We start from the raw sequence: 23469 nt of genomic DNA, 5'->3' as shown, positions 1-23469 counted from the left end.
GCCGCGATATGCTACCAAATACATTTTGACTTGCGGTTATGGGGCATTGTATCTGTCGTAATCGATTTCACTGTTCTCTTAAAAGTTGCTGTCAAAGTGACGGGTTATGCTTCATGAAAATGTATTTAGCGTTTACTACCTTCTCGATTCAGTGCTTGAAGTGATGGAAAGAGTGGAAACAGATGGATTGTGACATTTGTTAATAAAAAATACTTAATAAATAAACTTTATTTCTCTGTATATGTGACAGACTCCTTATGTTTACTGAAAGCTTGCCAATTTTCGTTATTAAAAGATATAGTTTGAAAACTGATGGTTGTTTTGTGATTACGAATTCGGCTAAATTGACAGAGCATGCAGTCACAACCTATATACTTACTATTTTATCTCCCCCTCGCCCAGCTCTTGCATACATTCTAAGAAAATGACAATAAATTATCTTCTCCGGTCCTTCGACGCCATAAATATTTATTGCAACATACAGATCATTTCCCTTCTTAGAAGCTTACAGTCGTGACTTTCAGTGCGGTAGATCCGCCGATCGGTTTGTTTACAGAAAGTGTGAGTAGAAGAATTTGAATAACTGTGTCTTTCATTATCATCCGGACTAGTGCAGAAAGGGAGATAAAAAAAAGTGTACAATATTTGGCGAAATGATAGACGACTGTGAAAGTACTGGGGTGGTTTGAATACGACTACAAGGATGGTCCGTCACGGCCAGGTGGGTTAAGGCGTTCGACTCGTAATGTGAGGGTCGCGGGTTCGAATCCCAGTCGCACCAAACATGCTCGTGGGGCGTGATAATGCAACTATCAATCCCACCATTCGTTGGTAAAAGGGTAGCCCAAGAGTTGGCGGTGGGTGGTGATGACTAGCTGCCTTCCCTCTAGCGCAGATAGCCCTCCTGCAGTTTTGCGCGAAATTAAAAACAAACAAACACGAAACGACGACAAGGTAAAGGAATGGTCTTGGGTTCTCCTGAAAGATCCAGTTTGACTACGTGGTTAGGGTACTTGACTCACAACCCGAGAGCAACTCCTTTACCAACAAACAGTGGGATTCGAACCCGAGTTCATCAGGTAACGATTCCAGTGCCTTAACCACCTGGCCATGCCGGGTCTTAATTATTTCTAATTACTAATGTGCCTGAAGACTGTCAAATATATTAAATCAAATTCGCCATTTGAAGTATTTGATTTTCAGTTAAATTTCTATACATAAAGAGAATCCCTCTAGTGGCACAACAGTGTAAAGTAATAAACACCTATTTTATCTTTTTCAAAGAACAAAACATAAAAAACTGTTGACTTTCTAACCTGCCACTAATGTACGTTATTTATTAGTCTGAGTATTGGAATAAATACGTAAGGGTTTAAAGCAATGACGTTTTCCTCTGATATAAAGACAATATGTATCTTAGCTCAGTAGCGACTGACTACTCTGACGTCACGTGTTCCGGCTATATTGTCATAATTATAACGACATAATTAGTTTTACTTCGCTCATTCATGGCAACAGTTCCAGTGTTTTCCCACTATAGCTTTGGACAACAGTCAAGTTTCCTCTTGAAGAGTCCCCCTCTAGTACAGCGGTAAGTCTACGGATTTACAACCCTAAAATCATGGATTCGATTCCCCTCGGTGGACTCAGCAGATAGCTCGATGTAGCTTTGCTGTAAGAAAACACACACTCCTCTTGAAGTTTCAATTTCACGGACCTAACTAGTCGTTAGAGAAGTTTATTATCGTACGACGTAGCCAATTCTTTCAGGTGCTCGAGACACAGCCTGAAGTTCGTCAAAATACGATTCTGTTTTCCGCAGTTAGTTTATCCTAGTATATGAACGTGTTCTGCTGAAATTAAATACATAACTTCGGAAGCTCAATGGGCACCTATGATTTATATTTACGATAGCTATACAACAATGTTCAGGTTTGTTATTTTCCAAAACCACCTATTCACTGGTTTAATATCATATGAGTTTCCCCTTGAAGAAATAACGTCTGTATATGTAGTTGTTTGAAACTAATAAACACTGGTATGTTCACGTAACACCGGCTAGATTTACGTAAATACTCGCGTGCCGACGTGACACCGGTTAGATGTAAACACTCTTATGTATATACATGAACGTATTAGCTTTGACCTCGGTAATGGTGTATTTTACACAAGTAGTCACAGAAATACCTTCACTCCACCTTGTTTGTCAATAACTTGTATAAATTATGTATACGGGAAATGCACAAACAGTTTTTTTAACGTTTCGTTCAGCAAATCCTTTGTGTGTGACGTAGTTTAATCCTGTACTTCTGATTTAAGTCAAAAGTTCGCTTGAGGATTATTAACATCTGTAGAGAGGCCCGGCATGGCCAGGTGGGTTAAGGCGTAATCTGAGGGTCGCGGGTTCGAATCCCTGTCACACCAAACATACTCGCTCTATCAGCCGTGAAGGCGTTATAAAGTGACGGTCAATTCCACTATTCGTTGGTAAAATAGTAGTCCAAGAGTTGGCGGTGGGTGGTGATGACTAGCTGCCTTCCCTCTAGACTTACACTGCTAAAATAGGGACGGCTAGCGCAGATAGCCCTCGTGTAGCTTTGCGCGAAATTCAATTCCTCTCATAATGGGAATAATTAGACAATCTCTCTCTGTCCCGTGAAGTAATTTTGGTGGTATTTTTTACTTCATAATTCTGTTTACACTTGTCGTCCTTAATGTATAACTGATAAAACTAGAGGGAAAGCAGCAACATAACAAAACTTGCCACCAACTATTAGGCTACCTTAATCTTACACCAAATATGGGATCTGACCGTCACACTTATAACGCACTCAAGCGTTCAAAGTGTGTAGCGCAGTGTCTTTTGTTGTGTGGTAACAGAACGCAAACAGTAGACCCGCAGATCTACATTGGGGTAAGATAACCACTGAACCACGTCCGGCCCAAGTGTATATTGATGACATTTGAGTGGACACGTACTAGAAGTTTGTTTTAATATGGTTTGTATCCACTAATGACAAGTTTTGAGAAAAATAGTACGTGTGTGTTGAGAAATGGCGGTGCAGACTTAAAACTACGTGAAAACTAATTTGTAATCCGACCCCAAGTAAACGTGCAGTGATTTATTTGGATTGTTCTTCCGTGTTTAAAGATGAAAGGTTCCGTGTTATGGTGATTGTGAGAGAAAGAAAGGTTAATGTTATTACCGTTAGGGAACACTAAACGTTCAGATCTGTCCAAGAAAATGTGGCTGTCTCAAATATATTTAGCAGACGCCCTCTCGATGATTCGGAGATAAGTCTGAGGGCTTACAATGCTAAAATTTTGGTTTAGGTACCCGCGGTAGGCACAGCACAGATAGACAAACAATTGTGTATCTTTCTGCTTACTAACAAACAAACACACAAACAGACAATTTTGTGAATATTGTACACCAGTATACGCCATTTTTTGTTATATTCCACGTTCTGCAAATAAATTACTTTTATATCCGGTATCAATGTATACGATATCAATGGAGTAAAGGGGACATGTCCCCCATCCTTTAGTCAAAACGACACACACACACATACGAAGTTAATCGATGTAAGTGCGAACAGTTTTGTTTCACTAGCTGACAAGTGTCGTCCAATGTTTTAAAATGTCACCGCATACTGAGGCCCTCAAACGTTCTCCCACCCACACTGCCAAAACAATGACAACCACACCTGTATGTAACACGAAATCATGAACAGCGGGATTCAGTTAAATAGTTTCATGAGGCTATTTAATGTCACTTCTTTTAAGTGACATCGTTCTTGTGACCATATTGTTTTTTGTATATTTAGCTTTTAACATATCCCGTCTTCTGAATGACCTCAGACATAGGTTGATATCACTTGTATATTTATAATTTTATTCGTGGCTATTTTCCGTGTTTATTTCCTTCTGTATCAAGTGTTCTGGGAATCCACTGTTAGGGGGAGTTACAGTAATTTTCTTCCTTCTTAGCTTTTTCTCTCTGACAAATCTTGTTCATTCTGGGCATTAGCGAGTCTAGAATCCTTGTATTTACTCTCATGGGGGCCCGGCATGGCCAGGTGGGTTAAGGCGTTCGACTCGTCATCTGAGAATCGCGAGTTCGAATTCCTGTCGCACCAGATATGCTCGTCCTTTCAGCCGTGGGAGCGTTATAATGTGTCGGTCAATTCCACTATTCGTTGGCAATAGTGTAGCCCAAGAGTTGGCGGTGGGTGGTGACGACTAGCTGCCTTCTCCCTAGTCTTACACTGCTAAAATATGGACTGCTAGCGCAAATAGCCCTCGTGTAGCTCAGCGCAAAATTCAACAAACAAACAAACTGTCATGGAACTGTTTGATCTGTTGTAGAAGTAGTTACGAGAAAGACTCAAATCCTAATGTATAACGTTGGATGCTCTCGACTATCTCCTTCGATCTGGTCTTATCATTCTAAAATCAGGGACGGGTATGCGCAGATAGCTCTTTAAGTAGGCTTGCCTGAAAACTTTGAAACAAACAATATATATTTAAATATCTGTCTCAATATTTCCACAAACTGATTCGATTCAAACAAATAATGTCTCAACTTTTGGTTTAACGTAAAACAATTAATCACGGTTGTTGTCAATTTCTGAGTGCTTTATAATTTAATCACTAGATGGCGCTTGATTTATTTCCGCTACTGTTTCTTTTTTAATTTATTTACTAATTTATTCGAAATATTTATAGTAATATTTTAAACTTAATTCAAGTTGTTAGCCCTTTCTTCGACGTTATATATTGTATTAATTAAGTAATGTAATATTTATCACAGAATGAAGACATATTTTACTGGTAAAAAAAAACAACTGTATTTTAAAGCAGATTTAATATCTACTTATAAACTTTTATTTCGGTTTAATTAATTAATCATTAATCCATTACATCTGGGTTCAACATTTGTATAACCTCACTTTATCTTTTTTTCAGAGCTGGAAGCTGCCATCTGACGAGAAATTCAGTGACGATTACAAGGTAAGACGAGTTGAAAATTTTGTACGTTGAATAAACAAGTTGCTGAAACATTAAACTCTCGAGCTCTTCGGGACAAAACGTGACCTTATTCGTTAACTTATCGAACTGTGAAGTCTGAAAGTTCTTGATTTACATTTTTTTGGTACAGGGGGCCCGGCATGGCCAGGTGGGTCTCCTGTTTTCATAAGGTTAATTATCAGTTGCCGTATTTGTAGTGGATGAGAAACTATTCATGAGACAATCCTTTATTACTGTTTACTTCTCGGTGATACCTGTTTGATTTAACTTCATGTTCGAATTCTTGTTACGTCGTTGTTGTTTCTGTGCTTATTTCAGTGTAACGTGTATTTTTCTGCTACGTCGTTAACAATTACCACTTTATTATACTTCATGCGTTTTGTTATTACGTCGTTACTTCCCTGCTTAATTCAAAGCAGTGTGTAGCTACTCATTACGTCGTTGATACGTAATCGCTTGATATCCTGCTATACTGACAGCACTCGATAAACAACACAACCCACAACACTGAAACGTCCTACCTCTTTCGTGCTCTGAAATGACTAGGTAAACGTTATGGTCGTTTTGCCAGACTTATAAACCCAACAAAACCAACGGTGTATTTCTTATAACAAGTTCAATTAATAAGAATTTCATCTGAGTTCCTTGAAAGTTCCACTGTTATTCGATGGTTGGTTTAACCTCGCACCCAGGGCGTATCTAAGTCTTGAAATCCAGGGAACGAGAATTCAGTTTATTTTGCCCGACAGGTATAGTTTCTCTTACGTCTGTTTGGTGAAAATGTGAAACGGACAAATGATGAGTGGCCATGTACGAGCAAGATGAATTTTCAGAAGACTTTACTTCCAAACTTTAGAATATCCGTTTATTCACTCTGGCGCATGGGCATATCTGTCTTTAAAGCCCAGCGTCTAATTATATAAACACAGTTCGAAACATTTGTCTGGTAAGGCTTAGCAAGTTGCCTGACAAGTGATTAAAACACCTTCGTTTCTGTAAGAAAGGATTTGATTCGTATTTTGTTTTTGATAGCAAGCCTGTACATAGATGCAGTAAATATGACATGTTTTAACACTGAAGTCTTCTTTTTTCATCTTAAATCGGTAAGATGCTCAGCAGATATCCAGTATCTTTTGTCTGGACCTTGACAAATAGCTTCTAAGACTAGCCTGTACCAAGATAAGCCTACATCACTTTGGTAAGAACATTTAAGTTTACCATATCAGGGTAATATGTATCTTAGAAGGTAGTTGGGTGGAAGGGGTCGAGAAAGATGCCATAAGTATGTCTTATTTTCCTGATATATGCGTTGTTGTTGTTGCATTTTGTGGTTGAGATTACGTTCTAGTGTCTTAATACAAACCTGTACTATAGGACCACTATCAAAAGATTTACTAAGAATCTATCACGACCTATTGTAAGTTCATGGCAATGATGAATGGGTCACGCTTGGTTAGAATAAAGTGTTACATACCAACTGTTTTTCGTGAAAACTGATAATATACATATAGTTCCATGACCACTACTATATCTGTCGTATTTCAGCCAGCTGGATGAGTCATGATGTTAGTGGTACTGAACAAGAGGTCTCCACCGGTAGCAGATATAGTTTAACTGACATATTACATTGTTTTTTCCTTTGAATTGTGGCTTCTTAGAAATAAGAATTGTTACTATATTCGTTCAACAAGTGCGTGACGTGTTCTGAATTCCAGATATCTGAGAAACAAATATTTTTGTTCCTTCTAATAACACGCGTAAGGTCTCAGTTTTTACAGAATATGGGTGACGTAGAGATGTTACGTACGTTTGAGAATTTCAAGGAATATGAATTCAAGAGGGCATCGTCAGGGTTAGAGGAACGGATTTTCCTTCGGTTGGTTACGTGGAAATACTCATGTTTGAGTCAGAATTTTTAATTTCTCTTTAAATGTAAAATTATAATACAAGGGAATATAATCTACTCGAATAGAAATGGCAAACATTTTTCTTATGATGTTATAATAATCATGGTTCATTTGAACAAATTTTCTTTCTCTGTAGGCTTTTAACACAGACTGTGGGTTGAAGGTTCGAGTTCCGTTACACAATATGCTCACTCTTTCAACCATGTTGGCGTTATGTACACTCAATCCCACTTTTCGTTGTTAAAAGTGTAATTCGACAGTTGGCGGTGCGTGATGTTTACTGGTTGCCTTTTTCTCTTGTCTGTTACTTCTAAATTAAAGTCGGATAATGTGGAGAGACATCGAATAGCTTAGAAATACAACGGACTGTGGCCTTGTATTAGAATACGTGTTGATTTATTCAAATACGAGAATTCCGGGTTACAATTTAAAGTTGAGACGAGAAGAAATAAGAAAAATATAAACATAAATTTCACAATCCATTATTAAAATAAATTTGAATATGATAACAGTGGCTAAATTTAAAACTGCAAAGTCAGATATTATGTAACAAAAACTGTATTTGAAAACATTCAAAATTATAATTATTGCTATAATATTTATATACACCGTCGATATTTCTAGTTTACTAATGATCCGTAGGACACGGCTAACGTTTTAATCCATAAGTGTATAAATATATGTTTTTTTCAACTTTTGTTTGATGTGTCTTTGTTAAGTTAAGAAGTAATTTGAATAATTATACACATAACATACCTGTCATTTTTTTTTTTCTCTCACTGTCAGTTTGCTCAAGGAAGGGGGTGGTTTGAAAGACTGAAATCTTAATTGTATCGTAAATTTGAAATGTTGATTTTTTTTGCATTTCAGTTTGATTTTTGTAGAATAAAATGCCACGTGAATGTTGTAGAATTTCGCGGGCATCTTTCATTAAAATATCCTTTTACAATAAACGCTGTGTAGTGAATATTAAATGGATTTACATGAATTACAGTGGGACATAATTAAGAACAAGGGAAGCCTTCTTGTCGCCATTAATCTGATCAACCTTGCTACTAAGGATAAATGGGAGTCCTTTGAAGACTTGGAGACTGTTTACAGATGGAATCTCGAAAAACCAGAGGTAGGTGGCGCTTAGCGTTTCAGTTTACAATAAAACTTATTATGTGTACTAAACGAATAAAGTTAACTTGTGTCAAACGCTTATAACTTTAAAATTGTTAAAACATCTTGTTCGTAAATGGTAATATATATTTCTAGCGACGAGGTCCAGAGTATTACTTCAGTCTTTAAAATATTTAAACAGTTTGTAACAGTAACCTAATTCACACACACACATATATATATATAGGTTAGGGTTAAAATGTTTTATGTGTAAGGTATGTTAATATGTTTCTCGGTAAACAGGACAGAGTGTACAACAGTGTTAACCTGAAGTTGACCTAGGAAGGTCGAAATGTTGTTCTCTGCTTTCCAATAAAAGTGTTAATACCCATACCAGCTGTTCTGAGATACATTTTTACTTCAAGTGAGTTTCTCGTCATCAAGAAGAGAGTATATAATAGGTTTCCTAGAGCATTATTATCTTTCATTATGTTCTATACGATTCCATTTTTATCGTTTAATCTTGGAGAACTTAGGTTTCATTGTTGGTAGGTATTACGTCTTTAACTACTTAGCTACAGCATCGAAAGCCGACTAATGAGCGATAAATGCTACAAAAGACTCATATAAGATCTATTAATATGTGAATGTTGTCCATGACTAGACCAACCAAGCACTTTAAAGAGCACTTCAGGATGTCAAAATGACATGCCACAGCTGAACATCAGATACGTAAATACGCGAACTTAATCAGCGTTATTGTTTCCAGCTTAAGCGTTTTGTTTTTATTGTTTGTTTTGTCGGTGTACGAAATTGTTAATCACATAATAACCATGTAAACACACAGTAGTTTGTAACCATGTAAACACACGCAGAATGCCCTTTAGAAATACATAAAAAATAGTTTTCTTATTCCATTATGATTTTATATTTATTTTTTAAGTAACTGAGTTGGGCCTACTAGAAATCGAAGTTGCACCCTCTGGCGGTATCCTATAGCACTAAACTGAGTGTATAAATGTAAATTTCAACGAAATGTATTTATTTTCACAGGACTATATAGTATGTATTTTTCCATTTAGTTTTCTTTTTTTATATATGAAATTCAGCGTCCAGTTTTACTGTACGCTGAAACGGAAATACTGTCATCGTCTGTTAAAACGACGTCAGTACGACTGGCATTTAGTTTAGAAAACAACAACAGAAGAAACAAAAACAGTTAGATGAGAATGAACGCTAACAAAACCAACATACATTTTGCTATACGCGATTTCCCCCTTCCCAATTTCAAACAAACTGAATAATCAGGAAACCCTAGCTAATTTTAGGCTTAGCATAAGAAAGGACTGACAGCGTAAGAGCATTTTTTTTTTTAACACAGAAACGGTTCATTTATTAAGTGTAATAAGACGTGGAAGAGTCATTGTAAATGTTTGTTTTTTTTTTTAATTTTCGCACAAAGTTACTCGAGGGCTATCTGTGCTAGCCGTCCCTAATTTAGCAGTGTGAGACTAGAGGAAAGGCAACTAGTCATCACCACCCACCGCCAACTCTTGGGCTACTCTTTTACCAACGAATAATGGCATTGACCGTCACATTATAACGTCCCCACGGCTGAAAGGGCGAGCATGTTTGGCGCGACGGGGATGTGAACCTGCGACGCTCGGATTAGGAGTCGCACGCCTTAACGCGCTCGGCCGCGCCAGGCCCCATTGTAAATGAGATGTGTGCTTTGTATGCAATTCTATTAAATGTCTGCCTTTTAATTTATGAAACAAATACAGATGATAAGTGTGCAATTTCTTGAATGAGAAACTTTTGGCCACTTTCCAATTTATGCAACATCAGAAACAACCTGAAAACGGTTCTACTCTCCTTAACTGTTGACTTGCTCCTTAAGTTAGATATGTGTGTATTTCTCCACGTTTATCTTAACGTCCCAACGCGCTTGCTCAGTTTGTGTAATTAGCCTATTTATCGTAACATAAAATGATTACGCAAGACTACTGTTACACGAAAGAAAGACGTTTCTCAGAAGACTTGGCGCGAAGAAGCTAGGTTGTTTTGGTTTTGGTTTTTTTTTTTCTTAATACCATGTAAACTGTCTTATTCATTACGGTACTTATTGTGAATAGAACAGGGCAAGCCCAAAGCTTAATTTCTAAATAACGCTAAGCGATAAACAGGGAAATATAATTAGTTTTATTTATAGCTAACATATAGTCGGGTGGGCTTGCCTCGCCAGCGGCTGACTCATCATCCAGTTTGAAGAAAATGAATAATAACACATCTTTGCAAGTGAGTACCTGTTATGTTTCATACACTTCCGCTCGAGGAATATTGTGAAATTACCTTAAAGTGATGACCTCTTAGAATGTTGTTTTCTTAGCACAAACTTACGCAATGGGCTATCTGCACACTCAGTAATGTCGAGAAAACCCACTTGTAGAAAAAAAAATATACGTAAAAACTGCTCGTTTGGGTTGAGAAAATTTTTTTACGTAGAGGAGCGAACAACGTTTCGACCTTCTTCGGTCATCGTCAGGTTCGTGAACCTGAACTCCTCTACGTAAAAATATTTCTCAACCCAAACGAGCCGTTTTCACATATATATCTATCAGCACACTGCCCTCCGCGAGGAACTTACCCCTGAATTATTGCATTTTAAGTCCGTAAATCTACCGCTAACCGGTAGTGGACCCTATAGAACGTAGTCTAAAAGTATTAACACGGTTCGATATGATTACATGCTGGAAAATAAACCACGTAAACATCTTTAGAATATTGCTTTGTTTTTCTTGTTTTGCCAGTGTATCAAGTACTGGACAGAGGACAAATGGTTTGGTCTCCAGAGACTCCAAGGAGCTAATCCCATTCTTATTACTCTGTGTACAGAAATTCCGTCAAAGTAAGCGAGTAGTTGGCAATCTTTTTTAGAAGAGAAATAAAACGTCAGGTTGAAACTGATATATATCTATTGATATATACCTCTAACTATATCAGTTGATAAATGTGTAAAATTTTGGGGTCAGTAGCTGTGTTAGTATTAATTATTTCATTCATTGTAGGTCATATATTTGAACTAATGCTCTAATCTAATAATTTTATTGTATATTTTACTTCCAATAATTTTGGACCTGGCGTAATAGAATATTATAAAACCTAATTCTTTAGCATCAAGTCGTAATATTTGGTTTCAATGTCATATTTTGAAGAGCCAGTTTGCTTCTGCCGAAACCGAATTCCGCCGGTATTAATGAAACCGAATTCCGCCGGTATTAATATAACAAGCAGTATTTTATTGTATTAAGTAAGTTATTTGTATTATCACTAACGTTATTTTAGTTTCTTTGTTGCTGTTTAGTTTTTAATTCAGAAACTTTCGAATCAGTCACCCGATTGTTTGTTTGTTTCTTTTTGAATTTCGCACAAAGCTACTCGAGGGCTATTTGTGCTAACCGCCCCTAATTTAGCAGTGTAAGACTAGAGGGAAGGCAGCTAGTCATCACCACCCACCGCCAACTCTTGGGCTCCTCTTTTACCAACGAATAGTGGGATTGACCGTCACATTATAACGCCCCACGGCTGAAGGGGCGAGCATGTTTGGTGCGACAAGGATTCGAACCCGCGACCCTCAGATTACGAGTCGCACGCCTTAACACGCTTGGCCATGCCGAACCACAGCCACCTGAGCTTTCTATGGGTGCAAGACATCGGTTTAGCAAACTGAACCACTGTTGACAGGTGGTTAGAAATCAGTTTTGAAGGGTAATCGATGTTATTGAGGTTACGATTTGGAATGAGGCTGGAAGTAGTTGACCATGATAGTCAGGTCACATAACTTAATCGATAACGTCGTAAAATCAGCATTTCTAAAGTATTTAAATGATAACAAAAGAAGTCCAGGACCTCAGACTTGGAAAGATCCGGCAATAATTGAACATTGTTTATAAACACCGTAGAATGCCATCCATTGATGGTAAAGTTAAAACCGTTACCTTGATCAGATGTTTGAGGAAAAAATTACATACAGAAGAGCGTTTTTTGTTTTTTTTTGTAATAGATAAGCTCAAACTTGGCAACAGCCATATTTTTGTTCAGTGACTTAGAATATAATCTATTGCAAATTATACAAAAAAATATTTAAGAAGCTGTTTTGCACAAGGCTTAGAAGTTAAAAAGATAATACAATCCCCGAAAGTGTTAAACACTGTTCCCTTTTTTTAACTTATATTATTTTAAACTAATAATGTATTTTAGTGAACACATGTTAATAAAGACCTTTTGCTTCTTTTCTCCTCAGGTTTAAGGTGGATTCTGAGATGTTACAACCTTTCTTGGAAGGATTAACCTTGGAAGAAGCTCTCGTTGCAAAGCGTTTGTTTATTGTTGATCACGAGTTACTGAGCAATATAAACTGTAAAGATGCACGAATGGTAACTTAAATAGAAGCTGAGAATCTTTACTTAAGCCGCCAAACTAACCACGTGTTTCATTGTCATGAAGACAATGATTGGTTTTAATATAATATAATAAAAATTAAACATGTCCTTAACTTTCGCGACCTGTCGCTTTTTTTACTTAATAGTTTGTTACAATTTAAACCCCAAATAACTGGAAATTAATAGATCGAAGATATATTTTAACAATCACGTAAATTGGAGCTTTTATTTTTGTTTGTACGTTTCCTCACTTTGTTCACATATTTTTGGTTTTGAATCCGAGACGAACAAATCAAAAGGAGTATGAAGGAGAAGGGTTTGTAGTTCACTTATTTTTGTCACAGATTTGTGGTGCAAATAAGGTATAACATACGTATATACTTGACAAGTGATTCGTTTTGGGGCACATGTCCTTTGGTAAGCTTAACTGCCTTATAAATGTAGATTATTAAACAGTATTATACGCAACGTCGTTAAATAAATTTTACTTTTGACATTAAATTAACCTTGTTTTTTTCTCAGGACTAATTGGTTTAATCTTTTCACATCTTAGGTAAAACTTTAAAAAACGTTCAGAAATTAGATGTTTTCAGTGTTAAAAATACTTGAACATCAAATCACTAAGCAACACTGACTGTACTATATATATGTGTGTGTATGTAACGGTTTATGTGTGACAAACATTTTAAAATAAGTTCAAAATGTTAAATAATTTTACATCCATACGAATTCAAAATATTTAAACACGAATCTACGATAATAATTCTGATAACGATATAGATACATAAGGTTATGACAACCCTATAATTTTATATAAAAATTTTAATTAATGTGGTGAGTGTTACTATTTTTTATTTTATTTTTAATAGTCTATAGTAGTACATTTACCACGTTGTTTCTGCGCCTAAAATTCCTTTTACGATAAATATTAACCTAATGAGTTTAAAACTGAGCTAATTCGATCACTAATAACCTGTGGGTGTCTCGTGAAATTATAATACATATTTTTTAATTGTATTTTGTGAGTATACAATTTGAATTTACCAAACTTAGACGCTTTATACGATAAAAGCCTAGGAAACGTAAAGAGCTGGTTTGTGTAACTACGTATAGATTCAGTAGAAGTTTTGTTATCCTAAAATTAGTGCACAATGGTTCTTTGAATATTGTGTTGAGAAATACAAGATTCGAGAGGGTGCTGGAGAATAGATGCGATCGAAAGTTAAGCTTTGAGAAATTTTGTTTTTTAATTTAAAACCCAATAAATTTTTTCTTAAGTTATTACAGATATAATAATTAATGTCAAGTTTTCCAAAACTAACATAGGGATTTTGGATCAATTTCCTTGGATGGTGAAACTTTATACGAAATTTTTAAAAATTAAACAGCCTTACGTTACTATAGTATCGAACAGATAGCAACAGGTAGGCCTACAATGTGTTGTCGAACAAATGTATTACATGAGTAGGCCTAGTCGTTTAAGACATTAACGTGTGGAAGCAAAATGGAATAAATGGTAGAGCTAATTACTGTTAAAGAAAATTATCAGAGGCGTCGCTAGGCGCTTAAAAGATTTGGGGCTTGGGCCCGTAGGCGTAAATATTTTCGACGTTGTTTTTCTCGATACCAATAGAGGATTCGACAAGCTGTCAAATAGAACTGAGGGGCAGGCTCCATATGTCAGCGCCTAGTAACGTCTCTGAAAATGCCCAATTTAAAAATTTTATAATAGCGTCTATACAATTATTATGTTTAGCGTATCTCTCATTAGACCACCCTATATATTCAGTAAAATAAAAAATAAAAAAACACCTGACCTACCTAAAAGTATTAGTATTCGTTTTGATTACATTACAAGTACTTTAATTGATTTCGTGTTATTTTTAGAAGTTCTCTTGGATTAGTTTTTTTAGTTATATACCTGACCATTATTCTGAGGTTGTTTGCCATCTTGCTGTTAGTGTCGACTATGGTTATTAGGCTTAATGTTTACTTGTATTTTAAAATCGTAACCCTTTTTATATTTACATTGGAAGTTTGGCGTGATAAAATGATTCAAAATATATTTTAAAAAAAGTTTAGTTGTTATTAAGCAAAAAACTGCACAGTGCTTTGACCACACACACACACACACACACACATACAAAATAACAGTAGGTTAATGCTAAGTGCCCTCTGCTGTCGGTAGTTCAAGAAAGGAGCTACGCACTAACAAACGTGCTGAATAGAACTTCAGAAACGGAAATAGGAGAGACTGTGCGAGAAACTTCTATCTTACAACCATACGTCTTGTGTGTTAAAATGTCAGCAGTAAACATTTGATAAAAGAAAGAATAGGCTAAATCTGACAGTTTTAAAAATGCCAGGAGGTTTTCAGAATTCATAGTGTGTACTGGAGGGAGTTAGACATTTTGACAATAGCGCTAGAAAAAACTTTATTCGCCAGGTGGCGGGGATAAATTCTATTTGAGGCAACGTTTCGCCATAGTGACTACATCAGGGGTACAATGTAGTACAATAACTGTATGCAAGACGTTGTGTCGTGTGGATTTCTCTGTTTTGATTTAATTCATCAAATAACGTACGGTGATTTTATAAATAACTTCCTCATTATCAACGGAATGAAACTAACTGTGGCACATAACTACAGCACATGAATGTAAAGGAAAAAGATAAAAAACAACAAAAATGTGACGTTTCCTTGTTATGTTCGATGTGAAACTCAATGACATTCTGTTACATGCAGACGTTGGCAGAAAGAAGAATAAAAAAAACGCGACAGAAACAAATATTTGGTTTATTGAAGTTTCCTCTGAGACAGAACTAAACATATTGTTATTCAGGTTTTCAAGGCTGTTGTGTTTTTATTTTTCATATTAAGGCTTAGTTCTTTCATATGATTTAACTGATATATTAGATAATGAATTATCAATTAGTCTTGTATTAATTATGACTTTGTTTTATTTTATTTTTTTAGTTGATGAATTATCAATTAGTCTTGTATTAATTATGACTTTGTTTTATTTTATTTTTTTAGTTGATGAATTATCAATTAGTCTTGTATTAATTATGACTTTGTTTTATTTTATTTTTTTAGTTGATGAATTATCAATTAGTCTTGTATTAATTATGACTTTGTTTTATTTTATTTTTTTAGTTGATGAATTATCAATTAGTCTTGTATTAATTATGACTTTGTTTTATTTTTTTTTTTTTAGTTAATGAATTATCAATTAGTCTTGTATTAATTATGACTTTGTTTTATTTTATTTTTTTAGTTAATGAATTATCAATTAGTCTTGTATTAATTATGACTTTGTTTTATTTTATTTTTTTAGTTGACTGCACCCATCGCTTTGTTTTTCTTAAATGAGAAAAAAGATTTGATGCCAATTGCTATCCAACTATTTCAAGACGAAAGGCCAAAAAATCCTGTAAGTTTGCAAAATTGATTCCAAAATGCTAATCAAGAGATCTCGAAGATTTGGACCGTCATAAAATTAAATCGTGCAGGAAGGAGCGTAAACAAAAGGCATAATGTTCAAATTTACTTACCCCACTGGCAGTTCTCGCTCTGAGTATAAAGATTAAATACAATGTATCAAGTTAGAAATTTATTTCGTGTTTCACTTGTATGGCGAACAACTAGACTCGTTCTTAATAAAAACCTGTTTCAGCACCTAATCATCGTTTAATGTCCACACGAAGTTGTATGTGCGATTCTATAACTTTTCTGTTTGTTTGTTTTTTTTAATTTCGCGCAAAGCTACACCAGGGTTATCTCCGTTGTTATAAAAAGTTTCAGGTCATGCATGACGATTGACAATAGATTCGTTATCACAAGATAACGCACGATTGTAAGTACAAAATATGGTCATAATCACAAAATGTCATCTGACAATAGGTAGTTCTACAATGATCCTTTTAATTTAATTACAAAATGTAATCATACACATAACCCATTAAATCAGATGTGGTAAGTAGGATAGCAGTAAAAGAACTGTTAAAATTTAGATTGGGTACACGATGTTAAAAATAAAAACAACTATCATAAAAACGGTGATTTTTATTAAGCACAAAGTTACACAATAGACTACATGAAACTCGATTTTAAGCAATGTAAGCCGTCAGACTTAGTGTTGAGCTTGTTTGTTTGTTTGATATTTTAATTTCGCGCAAAGCTACACCAGGGTTATCTGCGCTAGCCGCCCCTAATTTAGCAGTGTAAGACTAGAGGGAAGGCTGCTAGTCATCACTACCCACCGCCAACTCTTGGGCTACTCTTTTACCAACGAATAGTGGGGATGACCGTCACATTATAACGCCCCCACGGCTGAAAGGGCGATCATGTTTGGTGTGACAAGGATTCGAACCCGTGACCCTCGGATTACGAGTCGAGTGCCTCAACCCACCTTGCCATGCCGGGCCGCATAACTTTTCTACCCCTTAAGGTTATTTAACGTTATCTTGAGAATGCAATTATTAATTTTTATTATTATTGAAAAATAAAAAATTCTAAGACATTCAGTCAAATCTGCTTGGTTCATCCGGAAACGTTTTAAGTGGTTAAACCTTATTTAAAAGAAACGTTTTTCTCTCGAAAAATATTAAGGGGAATTGTTCTCACAAGATACAGTATCACACGATGCTGCGATTTGTCTGTTTAACGTAGCAATGTAACAAACTGTCCTTTTGAGTCGTAACAAATACTGAGTTTATAACTGTGTGTCATTTTGAACGTTTTATTTGACCAATTAATTTCGCTTACTTTTACTTGTCTGTGTAATAGTAAAATAACATAAACAATTACTCAATTTATTAACAAAGCCACAGTCGTGTCTGATCGTTAAGAGCTACTCATTAGACGTCTAAATTAATTAATAATATCTTGCTTACCGGAAGTGTACTACAAGAGCGGACAAATAACAGGTTAGATAATGATAGGCTTACCAGTTAGGGAGAATTACACTGGACTGTGTTTGATGCTTTTGGTTAGAGTTTCTTTGTGTTATATTATTTCTTCTGGAAATTTAATAGTAAAGTCCTTTAGAGGACCACCTAGCGGTGAAATTATATAGTGTGTGTTTTATGTTTTTTGTTCTTTTTAGGCGACGCTTTTAACTCACCTTTATAATTAAATGTTGTCTAAAGTTTGTTGGTTGGGTCTTTTCTATTATGCACTGCATGCAAATAAGAATAACAAGTATAGTTTTTATTGTAATTTTCGATACTAATTTAACAAATATAGATCAAAATTTGGAGAAATGAACGGAAGTTTTCTTTTAATTTGTTAGGTTAGATCAGTTTATTTGAGGTTAGATAAAGTTAGACAAATTAGTAAATACTTGTATGTTTATTTAAATAGAAAATATATTTAATTAAAAATTCTTTAAAAATGGTAATGTTTTCTCAATTTTTTCCCATTTAAAAATCAGTTCTCCAAATTTTAATTTGTTTCTGAAATCAGTAGCAAATTGAAAGTACTTGGAATGCGGTTGAAAGGCCTAACAAACGAAATTTTGTAACTAATCGTAACATATTGACTCGTATCTTTGCGAGTTCGTTTGGTGTCGTAGGCATGAAAATTCTGATATTTTACAAGCAAATATTGAGGATATATCTGAATATTTACACGAGAGTTTGTCTTGATGTTTCACAATTCTTTTAAATACATAAATATATATATATATATTATGCCAAAAGTAGTTCATTTCTTTAGTGACTAAAATTCCTCCAAATTTTAATTTCTATTTCTGAAATCAACTTTAAAACCGCATTCAATTTTTTTATCTTAAAGAATTATAAAAAAGAACATTGTAGTATTATACGTGATCATGTTTCAAGTTTAAGGAAGAAACGCTGATTTAAAATATATATTCACAAAGTCTGTTTGAAGAACTTTGAATATGTCAATAACATTGATTTTATATGATTTAACCCACTTCTGTTTCACATTTCTTGTTGTAATAGGTGTTTTTACCAAGTGATCCAAAGTATACTTGGCTACTTGCCAAAATCATCTTCAACAATGCTGATGCTACATACCACCAGTCATGTACCCACTTAGGTCAGTTTTACTATGTTAGATTCCCGCATCATGGATTTAACTTTACTTACCTAACCAGGAGACGTTTGTCTTTTTTTTTTTAATTCCTTTTTAGGCATAGAAATACCCGTGGCTCTTTTTATTTTTGGTTTGGTTTGGTTCCAATTTCGCGCAGTGCTACACTAGGGTTGTCTACGTTAGCTGTCCCTAATTTAGTTGTGTAAGAGAAGGTAACTAGTCATCACCACTCACCGCTAATTCTTGGGCTACTCTTTTACCAACGAGTAGTGGGATTGATCTTTATATTATAAAGCTCTCACGGTTGAAAAGGCGAGCATGTTTGGTGTGACGAGAATTCGAACCCATGTTGAGTGCCCTGACCTCCCGGCCATGCCGGACCTTATTTTTGAGAAATACGTGATTTCTTTTTCTATTCTGTTGCGTCCCAAAAACCGGCTCGATCTGATTAATGTTGAGAGACCTGATAAGCGAAGCGGGAAGCTTCATAATTATACTGATATATTGAATAAGTAATTTTATTTCGAAATATTTCACGATTAAATTAATAAGACACATTAAACAGTATTATATTTAAGAAAAATTAAACATGTATTAGCGAAAGGCTATGTACCTCACTGACCAGGTGGTTAAGGCGTTCGACTTGTAATCTGAGGGTTCGAATCCCCGTCGCACCAACGGAAAACCATTGTTAGATCATTCAAAATTTCAGAGTCGCGGGTTTGAGTCCCTGTCACACCAAAGGAAAACCATTGTTAGATCATTCAAAATTTCAGAGTCGCGGGTTTGAGTCCCTGTCACACCAAACATGCTCACTCTTTCAGCCGTGGGGGCGTTATAATGTTACGGTCAATCCCACTATTCGTTGGTAAAAGAGTAGCTCAAGAGTTGGCGGTGGGTGGTGATGACTAGCTGCCTTCCCTTTAGTCTTATACTGCTAAATTAGGGACGGCTAGCGCAGATAGCCCTCGAGTAGCTTTGTGCGAAATTAAAAACAAACCAAACAAAATTTCAGCGTCTTCTGGATTAAATTATTTTACAACGATAATAAAATAAAGATTGCAGAGTTGAGTAGGAATCTCACTTGGATGTTATACCCTGTATGTTTTGAATTAATAAAATATTTTAATAGATAGATGAGAAAGCATACAGTACAGAGTTTTTGAAATCTATGATGACAAGTATTTATGTTTTTTTTCAGGTTTCACCCACCTGTTAATGGAGGGAGTTGTTGTGTGTACTCACAGAAACTTGTCACCTTCCCACCCACTTTTTAAACTAATGGCTCCACATTTCTTGTACCTTCTCGCTATCAATGCGTAAGTTACTTCCCTAGTATTTTAAAGAAGGCTTATTTTAGGCTTAATATTTATAAGCTATTTTAGGCTTAATATTTGTAAGCTATTTTAGGCTTAATATTTATAGGGTTTATGAGTTATTTCTAATTTATCGTACAGTAACCTGAATTCATTAAGGTGTTTGAATAATGATACGACAGTTCGTCTGAGTCGTTATTCGGTTATTATACACCAGACTAAGAAATGCTTATTTACAGCGAGTCAAGCGTCATAACCATGAGGTCATTCCAGGCATTGCTTCGTAACTGTTCAAACTGAATAATTTAAAAGAAAGGCGTGGAAACATTATGCAGTATTATATTTATTTATGTATAAAAGGGCATGACCCCGATTGGTTGGTAGTAAGTTTACAGACTTCTAAATATAAAAATCCGGATTTGATTTCTTGTGGCGGTGGGAAGGCAAATAAAATAGCCCTTTGTGTAGCATTACGTTAAATCATAACAAACAGTACAATTGCAAAAAATTATCTCAAAAGTTCGAACGTTTCCAAAGAAAGATGTCTTCATTAAGAAAAAGTTCTTGGTGAAGAAGAAACCATTGATCTAAAAGTTTAAATATTTTATTTTAATTCAAAATGCTTGTTTGTTTTTTGAATTTCGTGCAAAGTTAGGGAAGGCAGTTAGTCATCACCACCCACCGCTAACTCTTGGACTATTTTACCAACGAATAGCGGGATTGAACGTAACATTATAATGCCCCACTGCTGAAAGGGCGAGCATGCTAGAACCTTGGAATGATGACACGAGAGTGTGAAACATAGAGTTAGTCTGTATTTTTTTGTTTTTCTTAAATATAATAAGTGTTTTTAATCTAATCTTGAAATGTTATCCAAAACCCGTGTGAACCAGCCCTTTGAATATTCAGATCACTGAAAGATTTGTTTTTCGAATTTCGCACAAAGCTACTCGAGGGCTATCTGCGCTAGCCGTCCCTAATTTAGCAGTGTAAGACTAGAGGAAAGGCAGCTAGTCATCACCACCCACCGCCAACTCTTGGGCTACTCTTTCACCAACGAATAATGGGATTGACCGTCACATTATAACGCCCCCACGGCTGGGAGGGCGAGCATGTTTGGCGCGACTCGGGCGCGAACCCGCGACCCTCAGATTACGAAGCGCACGCCTTAACGCGCTAGGCCATGCCAGGCCTCACTGAAAGAAAGTTCGGCCAATGTTCTCAAGTTTTACCTTCGGTGAAACAGAAGTGTGTGTGTGTTTCCTTATAACAAAGCCACATTGGGCTATCTGCTGAGTCCACCGAGGGGAATCGAACCCCTGCTTTTAGCGTTGTAAATCCGGAGACATACCGCTGTACTAGCAGGATGGGGGGTGAAATAGAAAAGAAATCTGTAACGTATATCAGGTGTTAACGTTATTTTTCTGTGCTTGCAAAACTTGTGCTTAAATAACACTTTGTAACAAAATGTTTACTGTTTCTTGTTCCTGGACAGAAAGTGTTATTTACCAATTAGTTAAGACTAAAGTAAATGGAAAAGACCTATTTTTCTCTTCAAACTTTGCTTTTGTGACCAGAGAACGAATAACAAAAACATAATGGGAGACTATATTTGGGGGCTGATACGTGAAAGTGATTTACATTGCAGTCACAAATCTCGAAAAACTACTCACTTCTAAACATTTTTGTATAACTTTAGTATAAATACATGTAAATCTTGATTCGTATGTTGTTTTATTCAGACCTTATGTAAATGAAAATGTACAAATTTGTCCGTTTTTACATATAAAATAGGTGAATTTCTAAATTTCATTTTCCAGGTTACAAAAACAATGTTTGAAGGGAATAATGACCATTTTCTGTACTTTTACAACTTAAGCAAATAACACATACTATCCAGGAACGAAATGTGTGTTACATAGTGTTATCAGAGCCACTTAGTGTGTATTCCTGTACGTGGTGAGGGGACCTCCCAGGGAAGGTTTTGTTCTTTCAGTTTACCTTTCAGCCGTGGGGATGTTATAATGTGACGGTCAATCCCAATATTCGTTGGTAAAAGAGTAGCCCAAGAGTTGGCGGTGGGTGGTGATGACAAATTGTCTTCCCTGTAGTCTTACGCTGCTAAATTAGGGACGTCTAGCGTAGATAACCGTCGAGTAGCCTTGCGCGAAATTAAAAAAACAATTACTATTCTCCAACTTTTCACGGAGGGTCAACAATAACCCACGAGGCAGTGATCATTTTCCTATAATTTTGAGAGAAACTGGTCGCTATCTATGCCACCCGACACGCGCATCCTGGTGGAAGTTGGATCAAACCAACTGGCACTTTTCTCTGTTTTTGCAGAATTTGATCCTACCATCGTCTGTAAACCATCAATAGACGACTACGTAACAACAGTGACAGACTGTATTACACAGGCAGCTGCTCAATGTATTCCTAAAACCTCAACACATTTTCCATGATATCCTCGTTCATGGTAGAATCCTGCTGGCCACATGGCACGGAAGGCTCATAAATGGGCCTGGGATACTTTTCGTAGGTATCCCACACTCTCGAGCCATATCGCTTTCCAGAAGGCCCGGGAAATCCTTGGTAGGTAAGACATCAAAACCAGAAGGACTTTTAGATTAAGTTCATAAACAGCATATCTTCCACTCCCAGTTCCAAAGTCATATGGGACAAGATTCGAATGGTCAGTGGGCAATATAATTCTGTCCCCCTATCGATCTTGCTCTCTGATGGCCAGGAAGTAGCTGATACCCGGAGCACCGCCGATACTCTAAGTGAACACTTTTGCCGGGTATCTAGCACTTCTGCTTCATCTTTCACCTTGTTAACCATTAAAACTCGGGTAGAACAATCACCTCTTTCCTTTCGAGCTGATTGTCTGTACGACTATAATCATCCCTTTACACTGGTGGGACTCAAACTGGCCCTTCATCGGTGTGGCAGCACATCGGTCGGATCTGATGATGTACACTGAGATGCTGCGCCATCTATCTCCTGCTTCTCTTACTATTCTTCTGAATTTTTTTAACTGGATCTGGCTGGATAATGTTTTTCCTGATGCCTGGCGCCAGTCTATTGTCCTATCTTTCTCTAAGCCTGGGAAGTATCCCAAGATTTCTTCAAACTACTGTCCAATTGCTTTGACGAGCTGTCTCCATAAGACCTTAGAGAGTGTGTTTAATGCTCGTCTTATTTGATTCCTCGAATCAAGTAACCTCCTCTCGCCCACCCAGTGTGGCTTCCGATGACAGCACTCCACCATGGACCACCTGATTCGATTTGAAACGTCAATCAGAGAAGCCTTTCTCAAACAACAACATCTTGTATCAATATTCTTTGACCTTTAGAAGATTTATGATACAACATGGAGGTATGGCATTTTGCGAGACCTCCATTTATATGGGTTAGGTGGTCATTTGTCCATTATTATTCATTTTTTTTAATGGACATGAGATTCCAAGTTCGTGTGGGTTCGACACTTTCCCGTTCTTTCCTACAGGAACTTGGAGTCCCTCAGGGCTGTTTCTTGAGTGTCACACTTTTCAGTATAAAGATTAATGTCATCACTGAACAACCCCTTCTCACTGTTTCAA

The 23469-nt window shown here is 36.2% G+C and overlaps 1 protein-coding gene across 10 annotated transcripts in view; it reads left to right on the top strand.

The window, feature by feature from the left end:
* LOC143228773 (allene oxide synthase-lipoxygenase protein-like) overlaps nucleotides 1-23469 on the top strand; it is a 141841-nt gene that overhangs the window by 20552 nt on the left and 97820 nt on the right. For 4 of the 10 annotated variants that reach the window (XM_076460122.1, XM_076460117.1, XM_076460120.1 and 1 more), the window contains exons 3-9: nucleotides 4969-5013; nucleotides 7933-8061; nucleotides 10853-10950; nucleotides 12346-12478; nucleotides 15823-15918; nucleotides 18455-18551; nucleotides 19750-19867. In XM_076460122.1, the coding sequence (XP_076316237.1) occupies nucleotides 4969-5013; nucleotides 7933-8061; nucleotides 10853-10950; nucleotides 12346-12478; nucleotides 15823-15918; nucleotides 18455-18551; nucleotides 19750-19867 (716 nt within the window). The remainder of the gene's footprint in view (nucleotides 1-4968; nucleotides 5014-7932; nucleotides 8062-10852; nucleotides 10951-12345; nucleotides 12479-15822; nucleotides 15919-18454; nucleotides 18552-19749; nucleotides 19868-23469) is intronic. The other 6 variants (XM_076460113.1, XM_076460116.1, XM_076460118.1 and 3 more) reach the window with 3 other exon arrangements.

The sequence above is a fragment of the Tachypleus tridentatus genome, chromosome 10 (assembly GCF_004210375.1).
Source record: "Tachypleus tridentatus isolate NWPU-2018 chromosome 10, ASM421037v1, whole genome shotgun sequence".
NCBI classification, from domain to species: Eukaryota; Metazoa; Arthropoda; class Merostomata; order Xiphosura; family Limulidae; genus Tachypleus; species Tachypleus tridentatus.
This window is presented reverse-complemented; position numbering and strand designations above follow the sequence as displayed.